The 25,046-nt window shown below is 43.4% G+C and overlaps 1 protein-coding gene across 7 annotated transcripts in view; it reads right to left on the bottom strand.

Annotated features, from left to right (window-relative positions):
• Positions 1-25,046, bottom strand: part of lrch1 (leucine-rich repeats and calponin homology (CH) domain containing 1) — a 91,682-nt gene that overhangs the window by 50,521 nt on the left and 16,115 nt on the right. For all 7 annotated transcript variants that reach the window (XM_069712085.1, XM_069712087.1, XM_069712080.1 and 4 more), the window contains exons 2-4: positions 11,216-11,360; positions 3,318-3,444; positions 2,478-2,583 (exon numbers count right to left, since the gene is read on the bottom strand). In XM_069712085.1, coding sequence (XP_069568186.1) covers positions 2,478-2,583; positions 3,318-3,444; positions 11,216-11,360 — 378 coding nt within the window. The remainder of the gene's footprint in view (positions 1-2,477; positions 2,584-3,317; positions 3,445-11,215; positions 11,361-25,046) is intronic.

Genomic DNA, 25,046 nt, shown 5'->3' with positions numbered 1-25,046 from the left:
TGATGGCGAGGGACGAACATGTGTCCCATCAGGAACGCAGAGCAATAAATCCAGACAGAGTGGACGATCTGAGGCGCAGGGTAAATCTGGATGAGTCGTCCTGATAACGGTCGGCGGTCGCTCATTATTTTTGACTGACTGTCTGCAGGCCTCACTCAGTCTGTTCAGGGACGACTGACAACGCAGACAGAAGAATGCTCCTCCCTCTTTCAATACCTTGATTTCTGTGCAGGTTTCAGGTTTTTATCCATTTTAAAAAGGAAAAAGCACTTTTGTTGAGAATACAAAGAGGAAATCAGAAGTAGGAGGTCAAACATCTAAAATGTGCACAATCCTGGACGAGTTTTCTGATTGTTAAAAAAACCAAACGTTCAGATCAAATTGGTTCCATTCTGTGAATACTGGCAGGCTACCGGGAGCTTCTGGATCAATTACCAAACTTTTGGAGAAATAAAAGTGAATTGTTGCCAGTTAAACAGCTGGCGTTGGAGGCTTGGTGGCAACTGGCAGGTTGTGTCATGTTTACCGCTGGTTGTGGACAAGCTCAAATCTCATTTATCAGGGAGTTTTGATGCTGCCTATTTGATGGTGTAATAAGATGCTACAATTGACCAATTGTCCATAAATACCTCACATACATGCTATTATTTACCCCTGTTCAGTTAATGTTACAATTCACAAATGTTCCATAAATGCTTGAAATACAAGTCGACACTACAATTTACAGATGCACTGATGTTACCTGAACGCCTCACGTGCAGGCTATAAGTACTTTAGCGAGCTGGCTGTGCAGTGATGCCTCTGGTCCCCACTCAGTTACTGTGGCAAACCCAACTCAGATAGAAAGGAGAAATAAGGAGTTGTAATCAAGCAGCAACCAACGGTGACGTCACCCGTGAGGCCTGTCAATCAAACAGACACGCCCCAAAAACACGGCTTTTTGAGGCTTATTTTCTGAACTAATGACAGGATTATGTTCAGATGGATCTCCAGAAAACTAATAACAAGGAGCGACTTTAGCGAACAACACCAAGATAACTTTATTGACTTTTGCCTGGATGACATTTTTTGTTTTTGTTTTTTTGGAGCCAACCTCTAGTGGTACTCGGTGGTATTGCAGTTTAAGGCACATCGGACTCATTTGTCAGACCCGGAAACTACCTTCACTTATATGTACAGTTTATGGTTATAATGCTGTAAAGATGTGATTTTATGTTATTGGGCAGCCGCCCAAGTAGAGCCTGTACACTGTATGAGTAATGTTGACCTCTGGTGACCTCTGTTCATTGGCTGATATTTTGTGAAGTGCAGCCAGGAAGGTGTGGGTGTTGGAAGGTCTTCATTTTTAGCTTTTTTTCTGTCTGAAATAATCTGTTAATGATTTCTGGAGTTACAATCAGGCACTGCCCCCGTCAGTCAAGACTAAACTGGTCCGTCCACATATAGTCCAGATAGTGAAACTAAATTAAAAACCCTTTTTGGTTTTGTTTCAGCACATTTTCAACTTGCACTGCTGCTTACTGAGAATGATAGTTCACATTTGCGCAGGTTATCTAATATTAACAAAAAAAAAGACTTGCAATAATTGGTCAGTGATCAGAAAATTAAAGAGCAGCTTTTGTTTTCTAGAAATATTAATCAACTGTTTTTTCTACATTATTTCAGAGAAAAAAAATGTCAAAACTCTCATTGAGTTTCTCCAACATGAATGTCTGCTGGACAAAATCAGGTTTTGCCATTTCCAGATAAAAAAAAAAGTAAAACCATGGACAGATTGAACAATAATAAATGGTTATGAGTCATGGCCTTTATCTAATGAACAGTTAAGATAAGCAGTAGAAGTATACTGGATCATCAGCAGACCTTGGTATCACTTCCTCATTAACTCTCAAAGCCTGGTTTTTTCCAGTTGTTCTGGTGATCAGCCGGCAGTCGGACCGGGTTCTGTCTCGCTCCAGAGGAGCAGCAGAGGCTTGTGGTTGACACTCTTCTCTGTGTCACCGACTTCTTTCAGACGTTCGGGGACGAGAGGTCGCTCCTCGGTCACAGAGGATGCAGTGTATATTTGGGGAACTGGGATGGGTGTGGCGGTGCAAACAGAGGACTCTGTGGTCTCAGATGGACCGCCCCGTCTGGCACATGGAAGAGATTGTTCCATTTCTGAGTCTAATTACAAATCCTACTTGACTTTTGAATAACACTTAACCAAAATGATAGAAGAGACTAAATGTGTATTCTTGAGGTTCACAGTACCTCCTGCACTGTGCAGAGGTAATGTGGGATCAACAGAGACGATAAGGTTCCGTCCTACAGACAATAGAAATGATACGTTTGGTTTGAATCACACACAAAATCTAAAACCTTTCCAAATACATCTCACCGACCTTTCAGACACAAGCCTGAGCTTTCTAAAGGTGGTTTCAGAGATGAAAAGAACAAAAAGATCATCCGGTCTAAATGTTATTTCTTAAACTCACCCTCCGGCAGGACGCAGAGAAGGTTCCGGCGAACGTTTAACTCTCGCAAAGCTTTGAGTCGGCCGATGTGACGAGGAAGAGCCGTGATCTCGTTGCAGCTGATGTCCTGCGGAGGGTGAAACAGAAACTCTTGTTTAGAGCCAAACAGGATGGACTTCATTCTACCATGACCCAACACACCTTCTGAAAATGAAACGCGAGTTCAGCAGAACGCTAAACAATAATAATGAAAAACAAGGCCTTCTTCGCTGCAGACCTTTGGACTTATAGTTGTTAAAGCACAGGTGTCTAACAGGTGATGGCTGAATTATGTTAATAGTCCTATGAGCCATGAAAACATTTTTCAAAAAGTAAAATAAGTGGGACGCAGCCATCACTAATGTGTCAAAATATCTGCTGTGAAAAAGGTTTATGCAGCAACAGCAGCAACAACAACAACAACAACAGCATGCTGTACGCCTGCGATCAGTAGCAGCTTGGGGCTCGGTGCCTTGGCCAGCGACACCTCGGCATGCGAACAGGAGGAACCCGGGGAACAAACCACCAACCTTATGATGAGCGGGCAGCCCGCTCGACACGCCCGCCCCAAGCTTCCAAATATTTCCTGACGAATGTGAAGGTTCTGTTGACCCAAACTTGCATTACTTCATTATCTTCTAGCCTGTGATGCCGAGCTGAAAATGACTCTCGGCTTCACACGAGGGTTCAAAATAACCGACGTGCACTCTCCAGACTGGAATAAAACCCAGCTCAATGGGGTTCGAGACATTTACACAGAAACATGGTGTCACTCGCTCCTGACAGTGACGTCACACAGTAAACACACCGACGCGGTCTTACCAGCTCCATGAGGCCATGCAGCTGTCCGATGGTCTCCGGCAGGCTCACCAGCTTGTTGTTGCTGGCGTTGAGGACTCTCAGAGGTAAACCGCACAGACAGGCCGGCAGGGAGCCCAGCTGGTTCCGACTGCAACACAACACGTCACGTCACATTACTCCATCGTATGTTGGAGAACAAGCGATAACATCGTGATCACGGGACTTTGTTTTTGATATCAGACAGCAAGTCGATTAAAAGATAAACCAACTGAAAAACAATGAAAAAGCCACTTCGTTTTACTCGTGACACCTTTAGAACGGTCAGGAAAAGTGCATCCCCCCTTTTAGACAAACAATAACAAATTGGACCTGGAAAGCAGCAGACAATAAATAAGAGAGGTGTGCAGAAGCCCCTCTAAACAACAGATGAATATTTTACCATCAAATGCATCATTAAATGTGGAGGTGAACGGTGGGCTGTGATTTCATATTCATACTCGTGTTTACTGCTGTTCAGGGTTGTGCAAACAGAGAGACTCATGGGAAAAAAAGGAAACATATCTCACAGCAACACGTGTGTGTGTGTATCTGTCTGTATGTGTGTGTGTGTGTGTGTGTGTGTGTGTGTGTGTGTGTGTGTGTGTGTGTGTGTGTGTGTGTGTGTGTGTGTGTGTGTGTGTGTGTGTGTGTGTGTGTTGTTTACATAGAAGAAGCTTTCTTAAAAGGTTTAACATGCAGAAACACATATACAGAGATATGAAAGCAGCTTGGCATCAGACAGTCTGCAGATAGTGGGATAGTCTCCCATCTGCAGGAAGCTCTCATCACAGATGTCGTCCTGGCGGGGGAGAAACACTGCAGATAAAACACGGTGCACTCAGTGGAAGTCGTGGTTGAGCAACGGTCTGCTGGCATTTTGCCTCTAATGTTCGCCGTCGTCGCTCGTTTGTATTGTAAATAAAGCTGATTCCGCCGTGCGGCTGCTGTCGGCCATGTGAAGAGCCGAAGCTCGGTGATCGTTGTGTGATTGTTCAGGTCGTGCTGGTGAGATCGTACACGGTTGGAAGAAGGAATGGAAATTGCAATTTGAAATGTGAAAGAAGTCCTTTTTTCAGATTAACAGTGATGATGATGATTTCTGCGTCAAAGACCGTCAGGAATGTCTGGACCATCGGTCCCAACTTTCATACTTCAATGGCACAAAATGTATCCTCCTGTATCATCATGTATCATCATGTATCCTCATGTATCATCCTGTATCATCATGTATCATCATGTATCATCATGTATCCTCATGTATCATCCTGTATCATCATGTATCATCATGTATCCTAATGTATCATCATGTATCCTAATGTATCATGTATCATCATGTATCCTCATGTATCATCATGTATCCTCATGTATCCTCATGTATCATCCTGTATCATCATGTATCCTAATGTATCATGTATCATCATGTATCCTCATGTATCATGTATCATCATGTATCCTCATGTATCATCATGTATCCTCATGTATCATCATGTATCATCATGTATCCTAATGTATCATGTATCATCATGTATCCTCATGTATCATCATGTATCCTCATGTATCATCATGTATCATCATGTATCATGTATCCTCATATATCCTCATGTATCCTCATGTATCATCATGTATTCTCATGTATCCTCATGTATCCTCATGTATCATCCTGTATCATCATGTATCCTCATGTATACTCATGTATCATCCTGTATCATCATGTATCCTCATGTAACATCATGTATCATCATGTATCCTCATGTATCATCATGTATCATGTATCCTCATGTATCCTCATGTATATCCTCATGTATCCTCATGTATCATCATGTATTCTCATGTATCCTCATGTATCCTCATGTATCATCCTGTATCATCATGTATCCTCATGTATACTCATGTATCATCCTGTATCATCATGTATCCTCATGTATCATCATGTATCATCATGTATCCTCATGTATCCTCATGTATCATCCTGTATCATCATGTATCCTCATGTATACTCATGTATCATCCTGTATCATCATGTATCCTCATGTATCCTCATGTATCATCATGTATCCTCATGTATCATCATGTATCATCATGTATCATCATGTATCATCATGTATCATCATGTATCATCATGTATCCTCATGTATCACCATGTATCATCATGTATCCTCATGTATACTCATGTATCATCATGTATCCTCATGTATCATCATGTATCCTCATGTATCCTCATGTATCCTCATGTATCCTCATATATCCTAATGTATCCTCATGTATCCTCATGTATCATCATGTATCCTCATGTATCATCATGTATCCTCATGTAACATCATGTATCCTCATGTATCATCATGTATCCTCATATATCCTCATGTATCCTCATGTATCATCATGTATCCTCATGTATACTCATGTATCATCATGTATCCTCATGTATCCTCATGTATCATCATGTATCCTCATGTATCATCCTGTATCATCATGTATCCTCATGTATCCTCATGTATCATCATGTATCCTCATGTATCCTCATGTATCATCATGTATCCTCATGTATACTCATGTATCATCATGTATCCTCATGTATCCTCATGTATCCTCATGTATCCTCATGTATCATCATGTATCCTCATGTATCCTCATGTATCATAATGTATCCTCATTTATCATCATGTATTATCATGTATCCTCATATATCATCATGTATCATCCTGTATCCTCATGTATCATCATGTATCATCATGTATCCTCATGTATCCTCATGTATCATCATGTATCCTCATGTATCACCATGTATCATCATGTATCCTCATGTATCACCATGCATCATCATGTATTCTCATGTATCCTCATGTATCCTCATGTATCATCATGTATCCTCATGTATCCTCATGTATCATCCTGTATCATCATGTATCCTCATGTATCCTCATGTATCATCATGTATCCTCATGTATCCTCATGTGTCCTCATTATGATGGCTTGCTAGTTCACGGTCTGCATTTATACTGTCTGTAAGTAAAACAGCAGATTCATTGTCATTAGCTTATCACTTGAGTTATATTTTACATATTTAAGATATATACATTTATATTTATTTGGAAAATCCCATGGTAAATAATCTGTTCATATTACTTTTTAGAGGAAAACATTCTTCATTTTATTTATTTACATTTCTCTATTTTGTATTATTCATTCGTATTTCTTACTTCTTTTAAATCCTACATGCAGCACCAGTATTGGTGTTTGCACTTCTTTCAGTAAATACTAAAAGACAAATTGCCAACACATCACTCCCCACACAGGCTTTACTGAACTTAGTGTGAAGCAGCAGACAGAGCTGCTTCTCTGGAAACATCTCTTTAATGGCTCCTATTTTATATACTGTATATATTTTCATGCTTGTGATGCACTTTGAGTGTTCTGCATAAATAAATCTGAGTAAAATCAAAACAAACTGTCTTTAAACTCTGACCAGGAAAACTGAAACACACACACACAGTAGGCACTAATGCACGCACGCACGCACGCACGCACACACACACACACACACACACACACACACACACACACACACACACACACACACACACACACACACACACACACACACACACGTCTTCTGTGCTGACACATTTTGACCACTAAAATGTGAAACCCCCCTCTGACTCAGCTCTGAAAATAACACTCAGGAAACATATAAAAGAGTTGATCCAGCTGCGCTGCACCTCACACACACACACACACACACACACACACACACACACACACACACACACACACACACACACACACACACACACACACACACACACACACACACATACACAATGGAAAAAGTTAGGTTCCAATTCTTTTTAGAGTTTAGCCACAGTGGATGTGACGAAACAGTTTTAGACCACAAACTTGACGTAGGATTTGTTCAAATAACACCAGCTCTACTTCCTTCTGCCTTATTTTTCTTGTAACTGTGTCATATTTATGTTTTCAGACAATGTAGAAAAAAATATAAGTATGCCAGCTGCTCTGTGAGGCTGTACTGTGACGAAGCAGTGCTGTGAGCAAACTGCTGACATTGCACAATGCTATGAAATTGATCATGTTTACGGTATGACTACAGCGTGTTAGCGTGCTAATGCTCACTAAGTAGCAGATAAACTTTTCAATGTGGCAACAACAACAACAAAAACGTCATCTAAATTGTTCTAAAGATGATTCACAACTTTTGTTTTCTCTCTCCATAAACTTATTTGTATTCAAACTAAGGGAGTCCCTCCTCTCTCTTCTTTTATTTGTGCAGCACACAAAGCCAATATGGGAGACTTTATATAAGCAGGTTTGTTGACGATTTATTGATTGTTTCTTCTCAACAGTGAGAGCCCTGAATCTACTTGTGTGAGTCGTCCTTCGTGGAGACTCGTGTGACGAGAACTGAAGCAGGACAAATAGACTCATTGGTCTCAGCTTCCATTGGCCTTTCAAATAAGCGTGATTTTGATGCTGTATTTATTGGCCTTTTATTTAAGTCTTTTATACAGTTATATTTGTGTTTTCCTGATGGGTTGTGTTTTTACTGCTGACTGTGCAACTTCAGGATGATAAAGATATCCTTGACCTTCAAACATGGGACTTTGCTACGTCCACAGAATACTTGCAGCAGAGCGATTCATATTTGGGATTGTTGTAAGAACGCTAGCAAAGCCGGCTGTTTGATGGCATAAACGGTCTTTAACCATTATGAAATGACAACAGAGCACTGATCACAGAGTGAATTTAACTAAAGACGCCGTCATGACCTGTGGAAAGAATGTGTTGACTTTGAATTTCATGAGACGAGTTGATGCTTTCTTAATAGGAGTCTATTGGAGGAGGATGTTTTTAATGGAGTTAGAGCCCCTAGTGGTCCTTAGTGGAACTGCACTTAAAGGCAGTTCTGCATTGGCCACATCTCCACTTGGGATGGACATTTCAAGCAAAAATACCTTTCAACTTTCAACTACTAATGCCCTTCCTCCCGACTGCACGTACACACACATAAAGAGAAAGAGACACTCATTTCGGCCTTCAACTAAGACTCAACAAATGCTTCCCACCTTCTAAAACCAAACCCTTGGACAACCTTCGAACCCAATCCTTTCGTCTACATGTTTAGAAATATTGGACTTCCTCTATCTTTGTGTTTATGCTTGTTTTCCCACCAGATCAGCCAATGAACCTAATTATTTCAACCTTCACTAAATGTACTCAGTGAGAGCACCACGACTGGAACCACAGCACAAGAATCCAGACGTCGTCTAACTGGGCCCAACAAGCAGTTTTATTTAAGGTGCTAGTTCGTTTTTTTCAAAGGTTTCACTGGTGGGACGGTTAAATAAAAAGGTGGTCGGGAGAAAAGCTACAGCTGTGGTCTAACGTCACTTTACAAACAGTAGAGATGAGGGATCGGTCATGAAGTTTGAATAGTCATTAAAAAAATCAACTAGTATATGTGACTGTGCACTTCCGCATCAGCCTCATTTTTCAGAGCCGGAAGCTACGTCCACTTTTACATACAGACTATGGTTGCTACGGCGCTCCGGAGCTTTGCAGGCAAACGCGGTGAGATCAGATGTCAACGGTACGAACAGAAGAAACACGCAAAGACGACTACAGTAGTTTTGCTCGAAATGCGGAGACATGGCCAGAGGCGACCTGTTTTCAGAGCAAATGTTTACAATGTATTGGGAGGCTTTTGGTACCAGTTGGTAATGTGGGAAGTGAGGAAACGCACTGTTGAGACTTTGTCTCCGAGCACATCTACCATCGCTGCACCCACAGCTGATAAGACGACGGGAGAGGAACCTGGAGATGGAGAAATCTGGAGATGAGAGGTTTGTGGTTTTTACTGGCTGAGATACAATAACGAGTAGAATGAGACGCACCGTGTAAATTGTACAGACTTTGTGTTGCGCGCGTTGCAACACAAAGTCTGCAAACCAGACTTCTGATGCTTCATGCTCAGGTTAACTGAGTCACCGCAGACGCCACGAGACAGCAGCTGAGGTTGCCACCGTCCCCGTCATGAGACACAGCTTCCCGCCACCCTAAACACACTCTGCTCTACTCAAACCTTCTCGCCTTTTGGTATCAGATACGTTTTTCTAGATTTAATTTCCCATTGCAGATGGTACCGCCCCGTCAAAGCAGTGGCGTTACTATAGTGACACGGCGTGAAACTGCTGCTGATGTCATCAAAAATCGCCTCAACAAAAACTCGCTGTTTTCCTCGGCAACAAAACGTTCCACTGACGCAAATTGCTCATAAAAGTCCAGTGCAGACGCCTCGGGGGCGGGCTTTGCTCCGAACACACGCCCACTTCCTTGTTTCCGGGTGGGCGGGGCTTGAAGGAACACATATTGGTGGGAGGCAGAAATCGTGAGTTTGAGGAGCCAGTGATGAAGGAGGGACAGGACACAGGAGACAAAGAGGTGGACCGTGACAGCTCGTAGTCTGCAGCCTCGGCTCACCTGGAACCCCGACAGAGGTGACACTAACAACAGCAGCAGCATAGCAGGATACCGACCACGGACCCACAAACAAAACAAAGAGAACCGAGCCAGAACTGTGTGGAGACGGGTTCAACTGGGAAAAGAGGGCGAAAAGTGTTTTAACAAAGTCAAACAGGTTTTCTGTTGCGGGCGACATTGACTGTCAGTGTGTGAGACAGTCTGACGGAGACGATACGGTGAAGACGGCAGGGACACCTTGACCTTTAAACACGGCCTGATAAAGCACAGAACGGTGCGCGTGACTCAGACAGTTGTACAACGGCTCAGACGTGCAGAACAGTGGAAGCGATGCGAGCCAAAGCCGACACACAATACCAGAGTACGCTCACGTTAAAGTTGGACAATAACGCTGTTTATTTTTGCATCGTCACTCTGAATCAGTCTGATCCTGCTTCAGAGTGTGAAGGCACAACTCTGAACACACACACACACAGATACACAGACACACACACACACACACACAGATACACACGCACACACACACACACACACACACACACACACACACACACACACACACACACACACACACACACACACACACACACACACACACACACACACACACACACACACACACACACACACACACAGACACACACACACACACACACACAGATACACACACACACACACACACACACACACACACACACACACACACACACACACACAGATATACACACACACACACACACACACACACACACACACACACACACACACACACACACACACACACACACACACACACACACACACACACACACACACTGGCCCCGTTCTTCGAGAACTGCTGCATTAATTTCTAATGATATTTCAAAGGTCACCGTCAACTTTTCGTTTCTGGAATTAATGAAACTGATTTTACAGAATAATGAACACTTCCTCTATATTTCTGTAGAGACTTTTATTTCAAGAGAGCTAAAGTCCCGGAGCTGGCGATTTGGGAGCTCTTGAACGGCCGTGATGCAGCAGCTGTAAGCGGGAAACTGTTACGAGCCCAAAACTCACATTTGCCAGCAAACTGTTAAAATGCTTCAGCTCCACCTGCTTTGTTTTCAGCTGACGGGCTAATTGCAGCTTTAAAACACAGCAGCATCTCGTGTGTGGCGAAGGTCACCGGTTCACTACTGTGCAACAACTGTTTCAGAGATACTTGAACCCACCGCTTCTTCCTGGTACGGAGGAGGCCGAGTGCAGACGACAGCCCATCATGGTGTGGAGGCAGCAGCCGCGCTCTGTGTGTGTGTGTGTGTGTGTGTGTGTGTGTGTGTGTGTGTGTGTGTGTGTGTGTGTGTGTGTGTGTGTGTGTGTGTGTGTGTGTGTGTGTGTGTGTGTACCTGAGGTTCAAAGAGGTGAGCGACTGCAGACCGATGACGCTGTCTGGGATGGTCCTGATGCAGTTGTGATACAGGTTTAGTGTCTCCAAGGCGACGAGGTGGCAGACGTCTAAGGGGACGTCGGCCAGTCGGTTCTTTGACAGGTCTGCAGAGCGAACACAAGAAGTTGAGAGGATTTGAAGAAGAGATGATACAAACAGAGAAACACTTTCCAGAGAACAGTTTCAGGTCGGCCTGATTACATTCTTTAATGCTGAATAACAGAACCACGACTAACGGCTTTAATTAAACTAGGCAATTGCACCATTAAATTAGTAAGCATGGATTGCTGAAATTATCAAACTGCATGGAAATACAAGTAATTAAATATGCATTTTCTAAAAAGAAAACACACTGAGGAGGGTGCAAGCCAGAATATTATGTTTAATAGTCAAACAGGAGGAAAACCAACCACACAACCTTTTTCTGGGAAGCTTTGGTTTTAAAATGGGGGAGAGATGAACATTTATTCCATATTTAATAGTTACCTCCTCATGGTGAAACAGTCATACTGAATATTATTTGCATATATTCAGGGTGAAACATGTTTAAAATAGTAAATTGTATTTTTGGGGGTGAATGGACATTTTCAATGAGTCTTAAATGCTTTTAAATAACTTTAAAATTAGAAGGTAGAAAACCTCAAAAACCAAAACTTCCATCTATTTACTGCAGTAATTGCCTGATATTTTATACATTTGTGAATGTTTCAATAGTTTTGTATTCAGAGCTGCAACGATTAGTCAATTAATCTATAAACTGATCGATAGAAATTGTCATCATGTGCAACATCTGCTCTGTTCAAGTTTCTCAAATGATGTCACGTTTTTCTTTACAATATCTGACTTTCAGCTAAAAACATTTGGCTGTTGGGACCGTCGGAAAAATCAGTTTGGAAAATTTCATCAGACACCTTTCAATATTTTCTGACAAGTGACTGATGGAGGAATTCATCAATAAGACGATCGTTAGTTGAGCCTCGGTGTCCTCGAGGTTTCCAACCATGTAGCAGAAAACACAGAATCCAGTGTGGTGGACAAAATAATAGAAACAGTAGTAAGCTTTAAGAATGATGGTTACGTTTTCTGAAATAGATTCAACAAAGACTGAACATTTTAATGTTCATTAATTTAGGGTTCTTAATGTGGGTAAAATAAGCCTGAAGTCATAATCAAAACAAAGCTCCATGTTTTTACATTCGGCAGCACAGAGAGCAGCAGACGGACTTTTATCTGTCATCAGACTCAGGGAAGTCTGTATTTGGCAGCGGGGCAGAGGTCGGCTGCTCGATGCCAGGATCGGTGACATCACATCCTGCTGGAGCACGGCAACAACAATATCAACCCTAGCCATCAGAAGCAGCCAAATAAGGCCAAGAAACATCAGGCCCATTATTTTTCCACATTGTTCTGCTGAGGCTGAACTCTTGAAAACACATGTTGTTTTGTTAACGGAGCGAGAACAGGACGAGAGCTCATTTCCTCTGGTGGCAACAATCACAGAAACAGGCCGTTGTACTTTGGTTTTCGGGATTTACATTTGTAGAGTTGAAATAAAATCCTGCACGGCCAAAAACACAAGTCACGCGAAAGTTGTTTGTTGTTGATTATCTGACATCTTAATGTTTCAGAGTCATGAGGAAACATAAGGAACAACATCAGCCGTGCAAGAAAGCCGGCTGACTATGAGGAGGGACGTGGCGTTCAAAGACACCCACAGACGGAGAAAAGCATGAGGGAACACTTCCTGTGCATCATTTGATAGAATCTAGAGGATTTGTTGGGAAACCGGCGTCCACACCGTGAGGCCGCCGAGCTTCGGACGAACCTCGCCGCACCGAACAGCCCCTCTGAGCTCCTGTCAGAGAAAATCACGGCTCTGAGTCTGAGCAGCGTTGCATCGTGGGTCGCAGGAAGTGCTATTTAAAACAGCGCGACGGAGAAACAAAGAGCCAGTCAGCTCTGCTTTCATCCTGCGAAGCGAACAGCAGCAGCCTGACTCAACTTGCAACAACATGCAGCTATTACCGGCAGAACGCGTGTGTGTGTGTGTGTGTGTGTGTGTGTGTGTGTGTGTGTGTGTGTGTGTGTGTGTGTGTGTGTGTGTGTGTGTGTGTGTGTGTGTGTGTGTGTGTGTGTGTGTGTGTGTGTGTGTGTGTGTGTGTGTGTGTCACATCCAACACTATCAAATCTGTAATCTCTAAAATAAAGCAGTGGAAATGGTAACGTGGTGACCTCAGGAGTGACCTTGATGAAGTTGCACCAAAGAAGCATCGGACACAGACAGAGGAAGAGAGACACATTGAGGACACCTCCGTCTCGCAGACACACACATCCGTCAGGTTACATTTGAAGGTGTGGGCGCATGGTGTCATGCGAGGTGACGGTGATGATACGGGCTTCGGGCCGCCGACCACCGACACACGGATTTTTCTTTACAAGCCGGATCCGGTGTTTACGCGCGAGTGTCCCAGCTAGCATCAGGTTTCTGAGGAATTCTGCTAATTAGCTTGTGCATGTCAACATAGTGTCATAAACTCTGATGCCTGAATATACTCGCTTGACTAGTGAAAGAGAGTGAGATCCCGTTCCATGTAGATGTGATATCCAGGTTTCTGAAAGCTGTCGACTTCCTGAGCAGGTGCTGTAAAGTAATATATTTATAGCCACAGACTGGAAATAAAATGTCTCCACGTCTTAAAAGTGGTGCCATTTCAGAAAAGCCTTAAAAAGGGCAATACCACCGCGGGCCACTAGGCGTCGGGTCCAAAAAAACATGGCTCAAAAAGCCTTCGGTTCAAAAAGCAAACTTCTCTCATCAAGTAGAAAGTCAATAGTTGTTTTACGGTGTCATTCAGTCCTTCTGAAAATAATCCTATAGTTGCTTCGATAGAAGGCCTGAAAGAGGGGTGTGTTGGGTGGGGGGGGGTGTTTGATTGACATGCCTGGGGTGCAGTCAGGTTTCCAGTATAGGTGGGCGGGGCTTAGCGTCTTCAGGTTTTCCTGCTGAGTTTAAATTGGGCCGTGTCCTTATGAACGAGCCTTTTGTGGAAATCGTTAACTTCAACGTTCAGTGAGCCCCTCGTTCACGAGCGGTGACGTGTTTGCTGATGTCGATGGAAATTGCGGCGGCGGTGGAATTTTATTGTTTTATTCGGATGTTGAGCTCATATATTGTAATTTTAGTTGTGCGGAGCTTTTCTTTAATAACCTAAATAATGTGTTTAAACAAAAAGTTCCCTCATCCTCTGCCTCTGACATTATACCTTTGCATTTCCAGCACTATGTTACCCATCTGCTACCATGCACCCCCCTCCCCCATCTCCTCCAACTCCCCCGTAATGCGAGACAAAGCAACCAATCAGCTCCTCTCCTTGGGGACTCCTCGAAAACGTCCCTCTGAATCTCGTAACGCCGACATGTTTCGGAGGACACGAGCTGAGTTGGTGTTGGAGTTTAAAGCCAGTTAAACGTGTCTCGACGTGCAGCGGCAGACGGCAGCGCAGATAAACAAAACAAAACAAACAAAAAACAGAGCTGCCAGTGAACGGTTTCCCCAGCTCGGATCTTCAGCCGCTGATAAAGACGAACCCGAATGTGCGTTTGGTATGTTGCAGACAGATAAGCCTCCTCAGAGCTCGCGTCCTCAGTGCTGCTTTAGTGAACTGTACACAAACAGCTTGGTTTTTTTCTAAAGCTACAAACAGACAGGACTGATTTCTCTGGAAAAGGTGGGATGATTTGAACAGAACCTGCCCCGTCAGCGACTTCAATCCAGTCCAGAGTGTTTGTCAGTAAGCTTTCACAACCTCTCCATAATAACTACAGTAAATGTATTCCCTTTCCGAAGCTCGGTTCTCATATTTTAAAGCGAATCTTCATCCAGAGGAAGATCTTTCCTTCCTCTTCATTTTTTTTTCAACTCAGTGTAAAGTTCAGATTTTGAAAGTGAAAATGGAGGAATTCCAAAATGACTTTGGCACTTGTACAGAGGGAAACATGAACAGATGGAGGCCTTCATACTGGTGGAGAGAAGTTCATCCATCAGTGAAGCACAAACCGTTGGAACAAACCACTGTCCTCCGCTGCTTTTAGTTGTTTTCAGCCAAGTTACTCCCGTCGTTGACATGCTCGAGGCTTTGTTTCAGGCTTTTGGGATCAATTTGTATTTTACATTTACACGTCAGTCGGTTCCTTTGAAGGTTAAAATGTGTGCACGGCACTTTGAGGAAGCTATTAAACAGCAGAAAACAGCAGGAACAGTTTTGTTAATCAGCTGTGTTAACGACTGCAGTCCGCCCAGTCGGGCGGATAAACGTCGGAGAAGTTAATCGTCTTCGTGTGCGTGAAACTAAAAAGTTGCAAGTGTTGATGCCCCGAACCCAAGCACCGCACCCTGAGAAGCTTCCTGTGTTAATAACAACACTTCCTCCTGTATGAAACAGGAAATGATCGCAGGGCGGTCATTAGGTGGGTCATCGTGGTGCTGTTAAAGTACGACCTTTCACCTCTCGAAGACAAAAAGAGGTGAAGATTGCTGGAGGAAGACACGGCATCCTCTTCCCCACAAAAACCCCGAATCAGCATCATTTTAGATGCAAATCAGAGGCGACCGCAAAGTGCAAATCCAAACGAGCCCGAACTGATACCGAGCAGCAACCTAACGCCACGTCGCCCGTCGTTGGTGAACTGCTGTTTTAAAACCTCCGGTCTGATATGTTGTCCATCGCCATCTCGGTTGAACGTATTTGGACGAACGGGGGAGGAGCGAGGGGTGGATCTGACCCGAGAACCCAAAGACACGACAAACAGCTGCCTATACTGGAAACCAACCTGGACTCCAGGCACGGTGACCCAACCAGACACGCCCCCAACGATAGCTTTCTTCATCGCTAATTCTAATTAATAATGGGATTATTTCCAGCAGGACCAGAACACAGATCAGAAGAAGGGAATTGGACTAATGACACCATGCTGACTCGTGGGGAAAAAAAACAGACTTTGTATTTCATGAGAGTTGTTGACGCTTTTTGATTGGCAGTCAATTGCAACGTAGGTTTTTTGGAGCCAGCCCTAGAGGCTCTCGGTGGTATTGCACTGGTACTTTTCAGACATAGAGACTCGGTCCAACTTTATACAGTCTGTGACTCATGCTAAAACAACACTGTTTAGTAGCTTCATTAATGGTTTATGGTGTCATTTCTCAATAAGTACAAGTCAAGAACAAGGCCTATATTTGAAGGCATATAAATGATTTCTAATTTCTCCATTTATATTAAAATCCTCCCTGTTTTTGTGATCTGCTCCCATTTTCAAATGCCATTAGTGCAAACTATACACTGCAGGAAATTAGTGCAGCAACAGAATCATGTCTCACACCGACCACTTCGTTGTTGTCCTTCACTCATTTCTTCTACTTGCTACCATGTTGCTGTCAATGAACCTGCTGCTTCCTGTACAGATGTTTCGCATTAAAAGCCTCCCAGTGGCTCAGAAAGCACAATCCTGTGTATTATTGGTGGACCTTTGATCCTAAAGCATCCAAAGGAAGTGTTGAGTCTCGAGCGAGGTAGAAGGGACTAGAAATAACTGCAGCAGGAAATGATGGTGAGTATGACAAGACTGCCGATACGCCATACATTAGTCATACAATTCTCCGTCCTCAAAAATGTTGGTTTTTTTTTACCCGTTTTAGATCAGAGGATGTCTGGTAAAACAGAGTCTCAAGCAGTTCACAGTTTTTGGCATACTCTGTAACCGACACTCATCGAGCACTTTGTTAGGAACGCCACAAACCCAAGACTAAAAGCTCTACAACGAACTCTACTTTTACAGAGCTTATACATTCTCAGCTTTCATTGACATTGGCTGTGTTTTAGTCAGCACTCAAAAGGTATTGAGGTTCGATGCTGAGATCAGGGTTGTTGGAGTTCCTTTAATGGGGCGTGATGGCAGCATGCAGACTAACAGGAAACAGTAGTGTGTTTGTGGTTTGCTGTACAGCGAGGCGGTGACACCACCTTCCTTCCTGTCACCCTGTGACCTCTCTGACGCTGAATCAAACAGAAGTCATTTCAAGTTTGACATGAAGTCGGGATCAGATGATGCAGGTCGAGTGAAAACATGACTGTGAGGAATGTATTTAACTGGTTGAACTGTTCCGGAGACAATAGAAATAAAGAGCGTTTTCTCTGCTTGTTTGAAGGAAACAACACATCTTATGTTATTTTGCTTTCAGCTCGGTGAGTTTGCTCTCGTTGCATTAAGTGTCCTTCGTCTCCTGCGCTCTCTGCATGCCCCCCCCCCCCGGCAACCAGCCTCGGGGGGAAACGGTGAACTGGGAGACCTTCATTTGTACAAAGACTTGTACTGTACAAACACTCAGCCACTGTAGGAATGTGGAGGCTGAGCAGCTGAGACACAAGAATGTCCTCTTGCCCACCGATTAACACAGAACTCTGTCATCTCACAACACGACAGCGGGACAACTGGGAGGGAGAGGAGGAAGAGAGGAAGGAAGAGAGGAGGAAGAGAGGAGTAAGAGAGGAAGGAAGAGAGGAGGAAGAGAGGAAGGAAGAGAAGAAGGAAGACATTTTTGAAAATGTATTCAACTGAAAACTCTTTCATGTGACCGAGTATTCCGACTCAGTACCGAGCACTTGGATGAAGCTCCCTGGTCAGCGCTAACAGCCTCGAGTCTTCTTGGTTGTGATGCAACAACCTTTGAACACATAGCTTGGAGGATTATCTGCCACTCTTCTCTGCAGATCCTCTCGAGCTCCTGTCAGGTTGGCTAGGTTTCATTTTTACAGGTCTCAAGTCCAGCCGGAGGACATTCAGAGTATTCCCCGAGCCCCTCCTCGTTGTCCTGGCTGTTTGCCGACGGTCATTGTCCGGTTGGAAAGGCGAACCTTCCTCAGCGCTCTGGACCAGGTTTTCTTTAGGGACGTCTCTCTACTTTGTTCTGTTCGGCTCTGCCTCAAAAACACTCCCACGGCGCGATGCCACCACCACCGTGCTTCGCTGTTAAAGCAGCAGCGGCGTGTCGAGTTTCCTCCTGAAGCGACGCCTACAACTGAAGCCAAACAGTTCAAGCTTGGTCTCATTAGTCCAGAGAATCTCCTTCCCCTCACTCATATATACACATACATAGCATACACACACACACACACACACACACATATATATATATGTGTGTGTGTGTGTGTGTGTATATATTCCAGACTGGAATATTGAAGAAGGTTCATCTTTTCTTTGGATGAAGATCGTGGCCTTTGGGCAAAAGAAAGAAAAGAAAGCTTGACCTTTCCTTTGAGCTCACTTCACGTGTCTTCACCATTTTTACAGTTGCTTTTAACTAAACAAAGTTCCCACAGTTGGACTTGTGCTCCACTTCGAGGCTCCAGCGCCTCTTTGACTCTGCTCAGGAGGTTTGTGTTCACACTTTCTCAAATGACTTCTCAAAGCTTCATTCTTTTTGATTTCCAAGCTCTGATTACCGAACACATGAAATAACCTCGTGAACCTCAGGGTGGTTTAACGGCACGTGTACATATAAAACGGTTAAACCTAACTGGGACTGCCAACTCCTGTTCATGTCAGCGGTTTGTTACATTTTGATTGGCCTGAGTTGCATGAAGACGTTTCTCGTGTTACCAAAGACGTTGTGCTCCTGATGGTTTGAATCTAAATTCTGCAGAGTCAGGTTGTGTCTGTCTGAAGACCTCTAAAATAAGTGCACTCTGTGTGAGCGTGTGTTGCAGCTGCATCCTCTGGTTGTTCAGGAAAAGGCGAGACTCCTCCCAGCAGTACGGTAATGACAGGCTTTACACACACACACACACACACACACACACACACACACACACACACACACACACACACACACACACACACACACACACATGCACACACACACACACGCGCACACACACACACACACACGTGCACAAAAATAGTAGACAGCATGACTATCAAAGCACGGTCTCAGGACAAAAAGGGTAATGTCCAAAACTAGAAGCATGACATGTGAGAGAGGAAGCGAGGGATTAACAGAAGAGACGGAGAAATGAGGAGAAACTGAAAATAGAGAGAATATCAAGGAGAGGAAATGAAGAGTTAGAGATGACACAGCGGAGCAGAAAGCTTCGTGAACACTGGAGTGGCTCTGTGGTTTCTGCTTCACACACAACTGCTCACACATGGAAGCTCGCAGACACGCAAAGAAAAACGCCACTTTTCTGATTGTTTTCTTACAATCTGTTGTGACATGTGGACACAAACAGAAGAATCTACAAGTCGTGCGATCCTAGGAGCGCATCACGTACGTGAGAATCAAAACGATGAGAAACCAACAATCAGCCTGAACATTAAAACCATGGACAGGTGACGCAGGAAGTAGAGTACAACAGCACCGCAGTACGTACTGCCTTCATGAGGATTATAAGCTCCATTGAGAGAGCTGCTTATTTACTTCAATGGTAATTTAGTGATGCCGTCAAACTGTACTGGGTTGTACCGAGAGGTGTTCCTAATATTTTGTCACTCCTATTTAAAGATCCTGTAAAGCAAATTCCAAGATTTGCTTCTCAGTACATTATATATGTGAAATGAGTTGCTGAAAGCATCTGCAAAGCTAGAAAACTTTGTCGCACTGAAATGTGGAGTTAAACCGTTGAACAGTTTCTCACTAGTCTTCAGCTCAGGTTGTTTTTAGGTGGGGCTAAAACCTAACCTATCTACGTCACAACAACCTATCTACGTCACAACAACCTATCTACGTCACAACAACCTATCTACGTCACTACGTCACAACGACCTGTCTACGTCACAACGACCTATCTACCTCACAACGACCTGTCTACCTCACAACGACCTGTCTACGTCACAACAACCTATCTACGTCACAACAACCTATCTACCTCACAACGACCTGTCTACGTCACAACAACCTATCTACGTCACAACAACCTATCTACCTCACAACAACCTATCTACGTCACAACAACCTATCTACGTCACAACGACCTATCTACGTCACAACGACCTGTCTACGTCACAACAACCTATCTACCTCACAACAACCTATCTACGTCACAACAACCTATCTACGTCACAACGACCTATCTACGTCACAACGACCTGTCTACGTCACAACAACCTATCTACCTCACAACGACCTGTCTACGTCACAACAACCTATCTACGTCACAACAACCTATCTACCTCACAACAACCTATCTACGTCACAACAACCTATCTACGTCACAACGACCTGTCTACGTCACAACAACCTATCTACCTCACAACAACCTATCTACGTCACAACAACCTATCTACCTCACAACAACCTATCTACGTCACAACAACCTATCTACGTCACAACGACCTATCTACGTCACAACGACCTGTCTACGTCACAACAACCTATCTACCTCACAACGACCTGTCTACGTCACAACAACCTATCTACGTCACAACAACCTATCTACCTCACAACAACCTATCTACCTCACAACGACCTATCTACGTCACAACGACCTGTCTACGTCACAACAACCTATCTACCTCACAACAACCTATCTACGTCACAACAACCTATCTACGTCACAACGACCTATCTACGTCACAACGACCTGTCTACGTCACAACAACCTATCTACCTCACAACGACCTGTCTACGTCACAACAACCTATCTACGTCACAACAACCTATCTACCTCACAACAACCTATCTACCTCACAACGACCTATCTACGTCACAACAACCTATCTACGTCACAACGACCTGTCTACGTCACAACAACCTATCTACCTCACAACAACCTATCTACGTCACAACGACCTGTCTACGTCACAACAACCTATCTACGTCACAACAACCTATCTACGTCACAACAACCTATCTACGTCACAACAACCTGTCTACGTCACAACAACATATCTGTGTGTGTGTGTGTGTGTGTGTGTGGGGGGGGGGGGGGCAGAGGAAGGGGTTTTCTTGGTGACGACAAAGGAAACAGCTGCTCTCAGACGGGTGGAGTGGGTCCAGGATGCTGAAGGTGCCGCTGGGAGGAAAACTCGCTGCCTCAGACTGACTTTGTGCTGATGAGGATGAAGATGAAGAAAACCCGCTGTGTTATGGTAGCTGTAGGTATGCGTATGTTACTGTTGTTGTTGTTGTTGTTGTTTTTCAGACATGATTTGACACTGAAACACTAAACTACCTCACCAAGAAATCACTGATGTCTGACAACTAGTAACAACTTCATCAGTGATTTTTATCAAAAGTGATTGAATCCCATTTACATCCAAATGTAAGGTTTCATTAATCTGATTGTTCATGTGTTTATTAATTGCCCAGGTCTAATTCACATATTTCAAATTAAATATTTTTCCTTACCACTGAGTGCCGGACAAATTGTATTAAAAGGGAGTTAAACATATTCTATGTGTCAAAAACGGATTGTCCTTTATCCACTGTTACCAATAGCAACGTCCAGCTTTCAAATGTTAAGTTAAAATGGTGCTCATATTCCACTATACAGTACCAGATTCACTACAGGTGTATGTAGCACAGCAGCTACATATTACTGGTCGAACAATATCCTAAAAATGAAAATCTTTTAATACAGTTTCATCTACAAACAGTATTCTTACTGTCCAGAGAAAACACTCACAGACTGCCGTGTAATTACTGTACTTTTTAGAAGAAGCAAAACTTTAAATGTAGGAACAACGGAAGGAAGGAAGGAAGGAAAGAAGGAGAAGGAAGGAAGGAAGGAAGGAAGGAATGAACCAACAAACAAACAAAAGTGAATGAAGCAGGATGACAGGAACTGCAGTCCCCATGACAACCATGCAAGACTTTCTGCATGGATGCAGTGTCACATGTCCGTGCAAACATGCATGTGTGTGATGCTGTACGCATCAGTGGCTGGGCAAATATGTGTGTGTGTGTGTGTGTGTGTGTGTGTGTGTGTGTGTGTGTGTGTGTGTGTGTGTGTGTGTGTGTGTGTGTGTGTGTGTTTCATGTTTATCTTGGGGCAAAAAAAAAAAATGCATATTTGCAGTCAGCCCAAATGTCTCCAGTTCTAAACATAGATGCATTGTGTGTGTGTGTGTGTGTGTGTGTGTGTGTGTGTGTGTGTGTGTGTGTGTGTGTGTGTGTGTGTGTGTGTGTGTGTGTGTGTGTGTGTGTGTGTGTGTGTGTGTGTGTGTGTGTGTGTGTGTGTGTGTGTGTGTGTTGGTCCTCCCACAGGAATTCTACATGACCCATTTCTCGACCCATGTCCATCTGCTGCAACCTCGCTCACACACATTCGCAAGAACGGCGAATAAAACACATCAGATTGGCTTTATAAGGTCTGGTTATGGCAGGAAACCACACACACACACACACACACACACACACACACACACACAACTATTTTCCTGTGCTACTGGGACATCCCTTGTGCATTTATTTGTCCTTAGAAAACGCATTTCTACCGAGAGCCGGAGTGATTCTGACATTTAACGACAGCGTGAACAGTGAAGCCGACCAGAGGCTGATCGTCTCCACATCAGGACACAAACTCCAGATACATCGCTCCCAGTGACGGGTGAATTCACTGCTGCAGAGAGAAACATACAAGGCATGCAGTTATAAACATGATGTAGTTTAATGCTGCAGTTCATGACACACACACACACACACACACACACACACACACACACACACACACACACACACACACACACGCTTTGAGATTCAGTGGAACTTAGTTTCCAGTGTGCTATTATTTCCTCTGTGTATTTTGAATAAACATCCATCATCACGTTTGGTAGCGACTATAAAAAAACAAAAGGCACATTTCTTACATTCTTACATGAAACTTCCAAAACTTCCCTGAGAAGCTGCACATTTTTCATTTTTCTTCAGTCTCAACGTGATCACGTGATAGTTGTCTGTACGTCGGTCCCTCCAGGATTTCTCAGATTTTTTGGTGATTTTTGCAATTAAAAAAGCACGATTTAGCAGCAGATATCCTCCAAAATCTGCAATATAATTTGTGGAGTTTTAAGTGAGGTTAGAAGAGAAAAAAAATGTTGTATTATTTTAAAGCACTACCTGATTAAGAGTAACATGAAATCACTTCCTGTGATAATAATCATGCTGTATATCTCAGATATATTTTTGTTTTATCTTTTTTATTATTATTGTTATTATTATTATGTATTGAATCATGGGGCTCAAACTTAAAAAGAAAAACATTAAAAGTGATGCAGCTTTACAAAACGAACAATCCGTGACTGTAACGTTGAATACAAAGACCACATGTGCTGTCAAAAGAAGAGCTTTAGATGCTGTTTATTTCATATTTATTCAACACATTGGCCTACTGCATGTACAAAAACAAGTGTATTTCCTTACAACCTTAAGTATATATGAAACTAATTTAAAATACAGCGATATGTAATCACTTCCTTTAATCGTGGCTGTTTCCTGAAGGGGCTGCTTCGCTCACCGGTACGCTGCAAACAGGAGCTGCTAAAAGCTAACTGGCTTCAAATGGAAGCAACTTGGCAAAATGTAAAACAAATTCAGGCCTAAAAAAGAAACAACAGGGTTCAGCCCAGAGCAGAACTCTCTGAATCGACAGGATGTACACTTCCCGGTTACCTCAAAGCATTATGGGAACTGCATCTACCTATAAAACAAAGTGAAGCAAAGAATAAAACACATGTGACTCCATTGTGATTTTTCACATTTTAATGAATCTAAATTATTGTGACTTTCTTTTGACAGACAAAATGACAAAAAATATATTTGTTCTCAGCGGGAACTTTTTCACGGGATGTGCTCGTCCTTTTAAAAAGCAGATAAGAGTTTGTTTCGGAGGCTTCGCTCTTCATCTCCTCCCTCCGAGACCTTCGTCGCTTCCCTTCGCTCCGTTTCTCTCTGAATCTCCATGTTCTGTCCTCCGGAACAACCAACGTGAAGCGCCTGTTACATAACGGCACTATTAGTTCAAGTGAACATCCACCCACATCAACTCGCTCTGAGAATAGCAAAGCTCCATGTGCACAATCGCTCACCAGCACACACACACACACACACACACACACACACACACACACACACACACACACACACACACACACACACACACACACACACACACACAGCTGAAGGGTTCGTTCCATTTTTGGACAGAACAAAGAAAAACAATGTGTGTTTGTTTTGTTGTCCCATAATTTGCTCGTGACTCAGCGGGGACCGATGTTTCGTCCTCCTGCTGCTCTGTTGCTCGTCTGTCCCACTTTTCTGCCTCCTTGGAAGGAAAAGTAGGACGAGAGGAGAACACCCAGAGAGATCCGTCTGCTTCCTTATCTTTTACAGACACACACACACACACACACACACACACACACACACACACACACACACACACACACACACACACACACACACACACACACACACACACACTGACTTTGCTCCATAGCGTTAGGTAATTATGTTGTTACAGATATAAAATGAGACTGTAAAACGTTTCAGTAACTGGAAAGTGGACGACTGAGGTTGCAGCTTCGCAAATTAGCAACAGCCAGAAAACAAACTTTAATCTGAGCGGCGGTGAAAAGTTGATATTCCAGATAAACTCATTTCTAGAACTGGTCCTGGTCAGTTTAACACTTCATCTGGTCTACCAATGCAAATTGTATGATTGATGATGTGAATTTTTCACCACTGCAAAGCTGATACGAGTCGTAGAATTCCTCGTGACGTAATCACAGAACTGAAGTTA

Source organism: Brachyistius frenatus, unplaced genomic scaffold (genome assembly GCF_029030835.1).
Source record: "Brachyistius frenatus isolate BFR_SWC_R1_liver_20210118 unplaced genomic scaffold, ASM2903083v1 Contig_106, whole genome shotgun sequence".
Lineage (NCBI taxonomy): Eukaryota > Metazoa > Chordata > Actinopteri > Embiotocidae > Brachyistius > Brachyistius frenatus.
Note: the sequence above shows the minus strand (reverse complement) of the source record. Positions and strands in the feature narration are given on the sequence as shown.